This window comes from Tribolium madens, unplaced genomic scaffold (assembly GCF_015345945.1).
Source record: "Tribolium madens isolate multiple individuals breed KSU strain unplaced genomic scaffold, Tmad_KSU_1.1 Scaffold_19;HRSCAF=116;Tcas5.2_LG9, whole genome shotgun sequence".
Lineage (NCBI taxonomy): Eukaryota > Metazoa > Arthropoda > Insecta > Coleoptera > Tenebrionidae > Tribolium > Tribolium madens.
The window spans coordinates 2,427,242-2,439,821 of NW_025400983.1; the positions used below are offsets into that span (position 1 = coordinate 2,427,242).

At 29.0% G+C, this 12,580-nt stretch overlaps 1 protein-coding gene across 6 annotated transcripts in view; it reads left to right on the forward strand.

Annotated features, from left to right (window-relative positions):
- The window catches only part of LOC123012697 (diuretic hormone receptor-like), a 97,813-nt gene that overhangs the window by 73,222 nt on the left and 12,011 nt on the right, over positions 1-12,580 (forward strand). For all 6 annotated transcript variants that reach the window (XM_044410778.1, XM_044410820.1, XM_044410812.1 and 3 more), the window contains one exon: positions 5,830-6,117. In XM_044410778.1, the coding sequence (XP_044266713.1) occupies positions 5,830-6,117 (288 nt within the window). The remainder of the gene's footprint in view (positions 1-5,829; positions 6,118-12,580) is intronic.

Sequence of the window (12,580 nt, forward strand, 5' to 3'; positions counted from 1 at the left end):
ACAATAATTATAATAATATAATTAGTTAAAAAAAATAAATTCTCTTAAAAAATGATCGAGGAGTTATAGAAATTAAAAAAAAATTGTGTTATTTTCAATAGCAATGAAATAATAAACTACACAACCTTAAAAATGTGACATTTGAGAGATAATGGAAAAAACTTAACCAAAACTTGAAAAATAAAGAACAACAGATACACAAAGTTGGGTTTTATACTGATTAAAAAATCTAAATCCTTTAATTGATATGAAAAAAACAATAAATTCTGAAAAAATATAGTCCAATTTGAAAAAAAAACTAAAAAAACAAATTCAAAAATGAAAGATTTGATTCAATGTTAAACAAAAAAAATTGTTAAGAATCTAGAAGTCGAAAAATAATGAAAAAACTACATTTTATTATGCAATAGTAAACTACATGACATTGAAACTGTGCCATGTGATGTAGAAGGGCAAAAATTGGAACCTTTAAAAAATACAAAAAATTGTGTTTTATTGACTTTGGAAGCCTAAAACATCTAATTTACCTGGAAAAAGAAAAAAAAATTGTTAAAAAATTGACAAATTTAATATAAAAATGAAGAACTTCAAAAATTAAAAGTTATGTATTATCTATAAAAATTTCAAAGTTATGAGAGTTTAAATCTTGCACTTTGGCTCTATTCATTTTTGTTGGAAAAATACTTTTTTTGCTACAGGTTGTTAGAAGAGGAAACAAAGAAGCTGTATCTATTTTTTTTTAACCTTTATTAAATAATTGTTAAAAAAGCATATACAAGATCATCAGTATCATCAAATAAACATAAAAAAATGTCAAATGTCAAAATTTTTTGACAGAGGATTTTTCAACATTTTTTTTATGTTCGTAGTATCTTATCTTACTTGAATTTTTTCTTTGGGGCGCGAGTTCTAGCGCACCCTCTATAGTACTAGTTTTTTATAAGAATAAAAAATTTTTGATTTTTTGATCAGAATCGGATATAGTGCTCATGCTACTAGCCTTATTCAATATCTCAAAAACTATGCATCGTAGAGCATTTTAACTTCTTGCAACGTGTTCAACGCGTAATTTTTCGTCTAGAAAACCATATGTTAAGCATTTTTGCGTCAAAAAGTTGATCTATCATTTCTCAACAATTTTTTTTAAACTCAACCCAATAATATTTTATGCACTCTTTGAACTATTCAAAGTGCAAGACACGTAATTTGGTGTAATTTTAAAATTTTCGATTTTTCGAAAAAAACTTTGGGTATTTAGTGTCCAGAAAAAATATTTCAGTTGTAATTTATTTGCCACGTAGTATATAAATTTTGAAAATAATAAAACAATCTGAATATTTGTGGGCCGTGGAATTCTTGTAAACTATTTCAAGAGTTTTGCAATAAAACCCATCCAATTGCTTATGACACGCGATCAAAAAATTACCCCAACCATTGCCAACAAGAATTTGGCATGATGCTCGCCCTAATTTATGAACTCAAAGTTTCTAATCTCGAGTTTACTACAAAGCGGAGCAATCTTCAAAGTTATGACGCTTTTGCGTTAAAAATATCGAAGTCGGAATCAAGAGCAAGAGCGAACTTCTTGTCAGAAGCAATAATCTCATCACCGCTCCTGCAGTAACCTTTCAATTTCCTGCAATTGCTCATTCTTTGCCAATTACACAAACAAGCAATGTTTTATTCAACGCGAAACTTTTCCGAATATACAGGCTGTATTATGAAAAACGCCCCAAGCCATATCTCTATTACTTTTAAAGTTATGACAATACTTCTTAGAACAAAGTTGAACATTTTTTGTCATCTATCGTTTGGGATAGATGCTAAATTAGTGCTGTTTTCTGTTTCACCGGAAATGGCATCAACTTTATTTTTTTAATAGAACACCTTGTATATTTTACCACTTTTGGATTCTTTGTTTAATTGTCTTTTAACAAGTTTTAGTAACATGTGCCTAAAACCAACCGTTCGTGAGATATGAGTCAATTAAAAATTTATTAAAGTAGGCAGTGGAAAACAATAATATTAAGTAATGTTGACAAATATTATTAATTTGCATTTTCTCTTATTATTTTTGTACTTTTTGGTGTTTTGGTGATAATGTGTTAACAGACATGATTCAAGAATATTTTGAAAGCAATAAAAATAGTTGGAGACCACAACGCCTTTACACTGGGCAGTTTCCAAAAAGAGAAGTTCCAATTCGTCGACCTGAAGAAAATTTGAGGATGTTTGGTGTTTTTAGAAAACTCAAATTAAAACAGTTGTGTGCGATAAGCCACCGTTACTTGCAATTTCTTGAATTCATGTTCTTGCATTTTCTTCATTACCTATCTAATTCTGTATCTCTTTGAAATTGGAGATGTTTTAATTTGGGTTTTCTAAAAGCCTAAAACATCCTCAAATTTTCTTTAAGTCGCTTAAATTTTCGACGATTTGGAACGTCTCTCATCAGTAAGGCTCGGATTATATGCACGAAAAATTCATAAAATAAAAATTTTCGTCATTGTAAGTACTTCCTACATAGGGTGGCGCAACAAAGTTATATTTTTTCTTATGGAACACCCGGTATATTATGTGCTTATTTGAAAGAGTTTTTAATTCTAGGAATATACATATTAGGTTTTATGGGTCTATCATGAACCGTTTATCATTTGTGGGTAATTTTATGAGAAAAAATTACCATTTTTGAAAAATCACAACAGCCTTGCTAGAAAGAAAAAGTGAATAAAAACAATTGCAACCATTTTTACTAAGTCTGGTCCTAAGTTATTATGATACAAATTCAATAAATCTTTTGCAATTACTGCAGAGTATTGACATTAGTAAAATGTAAATTATCTTGATTTTTTCAAATAAAACACCCTGTATATTATTACTTTATCGTGTAGAGCTTTTAATAAGCATTCTAAAAACCTTGGGTTTGGAGTTCTAAATCTTACCTATTTTATTGTACACATTTTTAAACCTACAAAATTTTAAATTATCCTATTTAGCGTTAAAAATCAAGTAGGTTTGCCTTATTTCCTCTTCTAAAAAAATTGGATAATTTTTTAAAGTTACGTTATCACCATACATCAATTAAGAAAACAGGTTGTTTATTGAAATACTGAGTAAAACTCAAGAAACGCTAATTGGAATTTGAATTCAATGCAACACCTTGATTATAAAAATTTCAAAATTTAATTAATTCTATAGCAAATATTCAAAAATCCTGCCATTCCTCGTCAGACAGACGTCTAGTCTACGCATAAAGAAAAGTTTGATTGCCCTCAGCATTTCAACAGAGATGTTATTAAAGACTTCAATTATTCTTTTTTCCATGTCATTTGGAGTGGTGGTTCTTGTTTGATACACCTTCTTTTCAACACACCCCGATAAAAAGAAATCAATTGTAGTAAAATCTGGAGATTGCCGTGGCCAGACAATAGTTCTCCCCTCCTAATCTAACGATTACGAAATCTGTTGCTAAAAATTGTCACACAATTCGACAAAAATGAACAGGAGCTTCCATCATGCTGAAGTTAAATAATTCTACATTCTCTAACAAACTTTATTGATGTATGGTGATAACGTAACTTTAAAAAATTAACTTTTTTAGGAGAGGAAGTAACGCAAACCTACTTGATTTTTGAGGCTAAATAGAATAAYTTAAAATTGGTATGTTWCAAGGGTGTACAATAAAACAGGTAAAGTTTAYACCTCCAAACCCTAYGTTTTTTAGAAAGCWTAWTAAAAGCTCTACACGATAAAGTAATAATATACKGGGTGTTTCATTTGAAAAAATCAAGTTACTTGATATTTTGCGAATGTCAACACTCTGCAGTAGTTGCAAAAGATTGATAGAATTTTAACCATAATAATTTAGAACCTGACTCAGTAAAAATGGTTGCAATTGTTTTTATTCACTTTTTCTTTCTAGCAAAGCTGTTGTGATTTTTCAAAAATGGTACTTTTTTCTCATAAAATTGCCCATAAATGATAAACGGTCCATGATAGACCCATAAAACCTAATATGGATATTCTTAGAATTAAAAATTCTTTCAAATAAGCGCATAATATACCGGGTGTTCCATAAGAAAAAATATAACTTTGTTGCGCCACCCTATGTAGGAAGTACTTACAATGACGAAAATATTTTTGGACCATAGAAAAAATGAATGTCTATCGTTCAAAAGAAACCGCATTTCGTTATCTTCTTTACTGTCAGAGTAATCGAAGAAATACGGAGCTCTGGGACAGCCTGTATATGCACGTATTTTCACAAAAATATGCACAAAATATTAAGAAATATGCTTCAATATATGCCAAATATGCATCGATATGCAAAATTTTTAACAATGAAAAATCAAAGTTGGGATAAATTTTTATCCTCGAATACACTAAACTTTGTATTTTTGTCATCTTGGACTGCACATGATAAATGAAAGAATAAATAAATTTTTAATTTTTATAATTTTAATAACCTAGTAATTAACCCTTTCTAAGAAATCTGTCCTCTTCAGATCACATCACTTAAACAATTTTGCTAAAATTCATTTGTAGGCAACTACTTATCCGCATGCAAAGATTTATTCGTTTTATACCAGGTGGAAACTATGGAACCAAACGTTTTTTGCTTAAAGTATTTATTTTTTGAAAAAAACTAATTGATGAATTATAAAGTTCTATAAAAATGTCATGTTTTATGAAAAAATAAAATTTTTCGAAATTTTTATTATCTTGTTTTTGAGTTCTACAAAAATATTAATTTTTTTAAATGGCAACCCACCAAAAAAAAACATTTTTTTCATAAAAGTCATGATTTTTACATATATCGCAATTTAGACAACAACAATCGAATAACTCAAAAACAAAACAAAATTTTGTTCTTAAAACAAGATCGTTTTTTATATTACTTTAGTTTATATTAATTAATATTTTTTTGAAACAAATGATTTAAAAAAAATCTGCTTGGTTCAATACTTTATATTCACCCAGTATAAAACGAATTTAAAAAGGAAACACTCAGCAGGGCACTAATTTTTTGAGTTTTGCTTACGAATTACCGGTTGTTTTCTCTTTAAAATATTTTGTAATCGGATCATTTTTCGTAAACTGTCCAATTTTTAACTTGAACTGAAATTTTTAATCGGAAATTAGTTATTTGAAGAAAATATGCACAAATATGCGATATTTCCTAAAATATGCACCAAGTTGCCAAAATATGCAAATTGTGCATTTTTTTGGTTTATTTTAATCAAAAAATATTAGATATGCATAGAAAACTTACAATTTTCTTGATATGCCTCTTAATAACAAACATGCATTTTGCATATAATCCGAGCTTTACTCATCAGAAATCACCCAGTGTAAAAAAAGCGTAGTGCTCTCCCACAATTTTTATTTTATTCAAAATATGTCTGTTAACACATTATCATCCATGATTAACATTAAAAAGTATAAAAACAGTAAGAGAAAATGCAAAAGAATAATATTTGTCAACATTACTTGATATTATTGTTTTCCACTGCCTACTTTAATAAATACATTATTTGGTGAATATCTCACGAACGGTTAGTTTTAGGCATATAGTACTAAAACTTATTAAAAGACAATTAAACAAAGAATCCAAAAGTGGTAGAATATACAGAGTGTTCCATTAAAAAAAATATAGTTGATGTGATTTCCGGTGAAACAGAAAACAGCATTAATTTAACATCTATCCTAAACGATAGATGATAAAAAAAGTTCAAGTTTGTTCTAAGAAGTATTGTCATAACTTTAAAAATAATGGAATTATGGCTTGGGGCGTTTTTCATAATATAGCCTGTATGAAAACATTTCCAGTGCACTTGGTTCAACAGTCACGACGTGGACTGGATTTTCCAAGGACCCACAATGTTGGTCCTCCTGCTGAACTTGGCCTTCCTGCTGGCCATCATGTGGGTCCTCATCACCAAACTCCGCTCTGCCAACACGGTGGAAACCCAGCAGTACCACAAAGCAGCCAAAGCCCTTCTCGTACTTATGCCCTTGTTGGGCATCACCTACGTTATCACAATCTACGCCCCAACCCCTGATAAGAGATCAGAAATCATTTTCGAGTGCATTCGAGCTGTTCTACTCTCGACACAGGTAAGTCCAAAAGAAGAGAAGTGATAATTGGTGATAATAAAATTAAAACCCTTATTTCATTCAAGCCTCGCTAATTATAGTGGCAAAATTTCATTACGTCGATCGATAATTAGCCATTAATTACAGGAAAAATTTAGTTCGGATTTTTCTCCCATTCGATTAATTAATTGGTAACGCTTGAGGCGTCTTATTCTGCTGCACTAACTAATTAAATGTTTATTTTGTGATCAAAGGAAACGACTAGAAAATTACTTAAGCTATTAATTATTTGATAGGAGCAAACAACGGCTCTATTTATGACTTTGTGTCCGGAAAAATTCATTTAATGTGAGATTAGGACGATTAGGTTTCACACTGGACGCTAAATTCATTATCGGGAGAGCAAAGGCATTTATTAGGGACAGAATATCACATAAACGTGGTTCGTTGCGCGTGTAATTTCAATAACTTGCATTTCAACGGATTGGAGAGCCATTTCCGGACACTCCGGATATTATTACTGCAACAAATAAACTTTTTTTCAAAGAACAATTTTCCAAAAATAGATATTTAAAGACTTTTTAAAATGAATTTTATCCACAAACGCCACAAAAGTGACTACTTTTATGACTAAATATCATAAGCAAAAGTTTTACTATCCAGACATTTGTTTGTTTATTTTCGTCCTAAACTTTATATAATTCTCGTTATTTTAATATAAAAAAACGAAAATTAAAAACAAAAAATATTTAGTTCTTTATTTAAAAGTTACAAGATGTTAAAAAAAATTGTTATTCTTTTCTTCAGAGCAACAGTACAAAGTTTCTCAATTTCAAAATTGTGTCTTTGTTATTTTTTAATATTCCTGAAATAAAATTTAAAAATAATATTCTGAACCTCCAAAAGAGCTTTCTCTTTCCATTTATTTCTAGAGCGCTCTCTATATGAGAAAATACACACTACAAAGTTACTCAAGTTTTTTTTTTAACATTAAATAATTATTTTATTTAATCCCAATCTTTGGTCGTAGAAATTTTTTTTACATAGAAGACACTTTTGCCTATTTATGTTTTTTTAGTAGTCCTAGATTTTTATATAATTTCTTAAAAACTCTGTGTGGTTTTTGATCCAAAATTAAAGAAACAACCTTTAAATAATAAATTTTTACCGGGTTCAAAAGTGACCACTTTTATGACTATCTTTCAGCCATTTTTGCGCCTAAGCGTTTTTACTTTTACCATGACAATGTTGTTTTTTTCTCATCTCTCTTATTGCTTCAGCAACTTCTAGAGAGATACATTGCAGATCATCATCATTCGACAATTTGCACTACTAACTGCACTAATTAAGTTAATAAATATTTTAAAAATTTCAACACAATTTACGAAACTTGAGCGTGATGTTTGTTTATAAGCGTTGTTATGATTTCCTTACTTGCGTCCTGATTATTTTGTTCATTTACTTGCTTATTATAGTGCTGCTCTTTATATTCGGGGTAAAAGTGAGTTTATGTGGCTCAGTTCAAACGTTCGCTTTTACTTCTAATAACATAATATACTATTTTTATAATAGAACAGTACGTAAATTAGTTCTTTTAGGTAAGTACTTTTTTTAACAACTATTTTCGAGAAAATTTTTAACATAATAGGAGGTGTGAATGTGTTTTTTGGAGCTTTAACAAAAATGTTGTTTGTAACACATACCTAAAAAGTTTTGCGGACTCGGCTTCGCCTCGTCCGTAAACAGCAATGATTCGTCTTTAAAGACTATTTTATTATTTTATTACTTGTAATAATATATTAGATGACATTAAAACTGGGAAACTTTTCTCAAATTGAGAAAAAATATATTTTTGTTGCTTTAGTTTGGTCAAAAAAATTAACATACAATTATTTAGAATTATTTATGTTACTACTCGTATTTGATTAATTACTAAATGTTTTTAAATTAATTACTGCAACCATAGGATTTTTCTTAAGTGTTACATAATTACTATCGATAATTACTTTGTAGGCATAAAAGTCTGTTATTCCATGTCTTTGTTTGCTTAGTGAAATTTTATAATAGTTATGTTTTTGTTTGACAATAAAATTATTAGAAATTTTTAATTCTTGCATAATATTTTAAAAAATAAGAACACTTTTTGAAGTAAGTTATTGATTGTTGCCCAAAATCGTTTAAAATACAATCGAATTACATTGAATTACTTTAAATTGTCGAAATTAAGTTAAAATTAAAGAAACTTTAAATTTGAATACTTTTCAAAACTGAAATTATTTGTACAAGTTTTTATAAAGTTCACGACCTTTCGAATAACGCTCAGAATTTGAATTTTAAGCCTTCTTTATCTTATACTCTAAAGCTTTTTATCTTTGTTTATCTTATAAAATTCTCAATCACTAGTGTTTTTATCTAGTAAAAAAAGTATAAGAAATCTAAAATTTTGAAACCATTTAATGTTTGTAGCTCAAAAATGAAACTTATTTAAAATTGCGTTAAATTACTTGGAATTATCTAAAGGAAATAAATTTTTAAATTTAAAAATTAATTAAAATTGAAATTAACACTGCAATTGAAATTGTAGTAGTCTGTTATTTCGTGTCTTTGTTTGCCTAATGAATCTTGGTGTTGCTTTATCCTTGTCTAGCAGTACTCTAGAAAGGTTCTAAGTTCCAAAGTCCATATCTCCTGGTTTTTATTTAATGTTTTTTTTTGAAAATTTTAATAAAAATTTTAAATTATATTTAGTGTTCTTTTGAGGTCAAACTTTTAGACAGAAATGCTATATGTTTCAAATTGCTTTAAGTACATATTTATTTGATAAAAATAAACATGAAAAAGCATGTCTTTTTAAAATCCTATTCAAATTTTATTTTTTTTTCAAAGCCATGCGACGGATAAAGACTTTTTTACTTTTCATTGTTGCATTTCTGTTTTCTTTCAGTAAGAATCGAGTTGTTTTGAATAAAGCTTGATAATGAAAAATAGCAGCCACTTTCCCCTTTCCCAATTCCTCCATTCTGCTTTATCTCGTCTTTATGACTGCCATTTACTGTTTGCGACATGTTTTCATAAACATGACGACAGTGGCATTGAAACAGCCGTCTCCGATGATTATTAGTTCCTGAAAATCTAATTCAGGCGAGATTATTTGCGAAACGGCTTCAAATTTCATTACCGATGTCTTCCTTGACACAATTATTAATTCCAGACAAATTAAATTTTCTTTTGCAACATTGTCTCTGCGAAAAAGTGCATATAAATCGCGAGTAATAATGATGTCTTTGCATTGCACCGTTTTCCATAAAAACTCACTGAACAAGCTCTATGAATTTTTGAAAAGCTCTCTGATGGATTCCTTCAAAGGCACAGTTTATATGAAATTTTTATTTATTCATTTAAGCAACTGATATTTTTCTTTGAGACGTCAGATGGGAATCACAAATGTACAACTTGAAATTTTAATGCGACAACAACGCACCAACTTTTTGCTCTCCAATTAACCATTAGTCTAATTGAAAAATTCGTATGTGCTCGACAAAGGGCATGTTTCATGCAAAATTCTATTACGCCCTGAAAGGTGAAAGCATTAAATTCAATTTTTCAGCGAAAAAAGCATATTTAATTACGACGCAAGTAAACACGACTAAAATCCACAGTTATTTGCTTTTAGAGAGACTGAAACTTTGGAGACGAATCTGCTAATCTGACTCAAGGGGTTTTATTAAAAAATCGATCACAAGACTTTAAATATTTCACTTAATTCTATTTTTAAATTCGGTCTGTCACAACTGGGGACGAGTTTATTGAATATTTAGAAGTCTCTTGCACAAAATTGGGACGCGTCATCCACAATGCACCAACTATTAAATTATGAAAACGTAAAATTTGGTATTTTATATAAAACAGAAAAAATGAAAAACACAGAGCTTCCGCTCGAGGAGAATTACCTCCTTCATTAAATTAACAAGAGCCAACAAAGAGAAGAAAGTTGTCTTTATTACTCCAGAATATTTGATTTAATAACAGGGCTTTTAGCTAATTTTTGAAGAATTTTTAACAAAAGGGTTGAGTTTCGTTTGAACTCGCGAGGAGAATAAAGCAACTACAGGTTTAATACATTTTATTTACCCGGAAATTGAGTAAAGCTTCCGGATTTCAGTCACATATCAACGCGAAATATTGAGGCGCTTTTTCTCGAGTTAATTTAAACTGTTGTCTTTTAGAATTGGCCTCACTGTTTACTTTTCATTAAGCTTGGGTGTAATTGGAGGTGGTAATTTTACATTAATCAAATTTGAAAAATCGGCTTTGGTGTTTTTATCGTCAGTGGAGCGAATAAAATCGTCCCTCGTTTCAGGAGATTTCTTTCAAAATAATGAAAGGGCTTTGCAATATCCGGTCAAAGACTCGCAAACTCCTCTCTCAAAAATTAAACAATTGCGAGTTTTATACGAAAAGAAGATTTTATTGCACTTGTGTGTTAAGTGGATTATAATTTGATGTCATTTGTAAGCAGTTTCTTAACGAGTTCTGTAATAGAACAGTTTCCGACAAAGCACTCATACAAATTATATCCAGTCTAACTCGCTTTCTGAAGCTTAAAGTTCACTTGCATAATGTACGAATCGCAACGTTTTGAATGCTTAATTTGGTTCATATACGAACAAAGAAGGGAGGGAAAAACAACACCACTGGCTAGAGAACTACAGAATTCCGAAATAATAAACAATGAGGAGAGAATTGAGCGGAATGTTTACTTTGGAGAGGAAATTGTTGATGAATTGAGAGGAGTTACGGTACCTTTTAGCCGACCACAGGAGTATAGGGTAAAGGTGGGAAAGATGGACTTTTACACATATCTTCCGACATTGCTGCTCCATACGAATTATTCACATCAAAATAAATAAAAAAAATCAACATTTTTAGATCTGTATGGTTGAAAATAATCAGACAATGCACTAGTTTATTAAGTATTTATTTTAATTTCATTTATTTCATATACAGAGTCGCTAAAAAGTATAGATACAATTAAATATTTTAAAAACTATTTATCAAAACTTATTGAAATTTGGTATATGCTTAAAAATATTTAAATTTCATCGTCTCAAATGTTTATCAAACTTCTATCTTCATTTGTTCTAGGGATACAAGGCTAACTTGATTTTTTTTAATGTCAAGAAAAGTCAAATTTAATATTTTTGAGAAGAGCATTTTTTTTCTGTGATGTAACACATGTATTCCTTATTTAAAAAAAAATATCAAACTAATTTAATTTTGAAAAATGCAAATGTCGTGGAAATGTTGTATTTATCTATCGTTAGCTCGTTGCAGCCTGAACTTTGACCAAAAATGAAAGGTCAATAGTGGATTTTATCAACACCTTGTATAATATTATTATATCGGGTGTTTCTTTTTAATTTGGCGTCAAAGCTTTCCATGAAAGTTCGATTGTGAACGAACCATGGTATTAAAAGTTATTAATCTAATTTTGGTCCGTTTACAACACACTCATATCACCGCCAAGTATGACACAAAATTTAAATAAACACGCGTTATTAAGTGTACATCCATAGTATTTCTGATCTAAATCAGTCAAAAGTTCTAATATAATATTTGTGGTTTTGAGTATAATATCAAAAAAAGCAATCCCACACATACCTTAGATTCATTTATTGATTTTTTTGTAAATAAATAGTTTAAATAAAAAACGTTTAGTCTCATACTTTCTGTTTACCAGGTAAAAAGGTAAAAATAATTACATAAATAAGTATATCTAAGAAAGTTATTAATAAAAAAACGCATTAAAAAACTGGATGTGACAACGTTGACTAATTGATCAACAGTAAAAATTAATTATTCTTGCAACATCAGTAACAGTTTCCCAGGAAATAATCATTGTTACCATAACGACAGCTAAAATTAAAACACAGTGTTGTCACATCTGCAAACGGTATTTTTTTCCTAAATAAATAATTTTTTAAAAACTTAAATACTGCTAGATATTGAAATAATATAAAACGATTACTTAAAGTAAAATTTAAAACTTGAGCTAATAATCTGGATTAAAAAACTTAAAATAAGTGTATATCTCAAGAATTTTTTAAATATTTTTTAGGTAATCTGCATACTTCTCAACAACATATACATACTGAGTTGGTGCACTCTTTTTTAGGCACCTTGTATAATAAGTTTTTGGATACTTTAGTCGAAGCAATTTAGTTTTTTGTAATTTTAAATTCTAAAGAGCCAAATTTTTTTTTAATTAAGTGAAATAAACTCATTTTTTGTCTTCGAATAAAGTTTAGAAAAATTGACAGCAACGTCTAATTTTATTATTTTAATTTATTACAAAAGTTGAGTTGTTTTCATCTTATTCTTTTGATGTTACTTTTGTACACATTTGGTATAGTTATTAACAACATAACATATCATACATTTGATTAAATTTCTGATTAAAGTGGTCTGTGACTTTGAAGTTTAG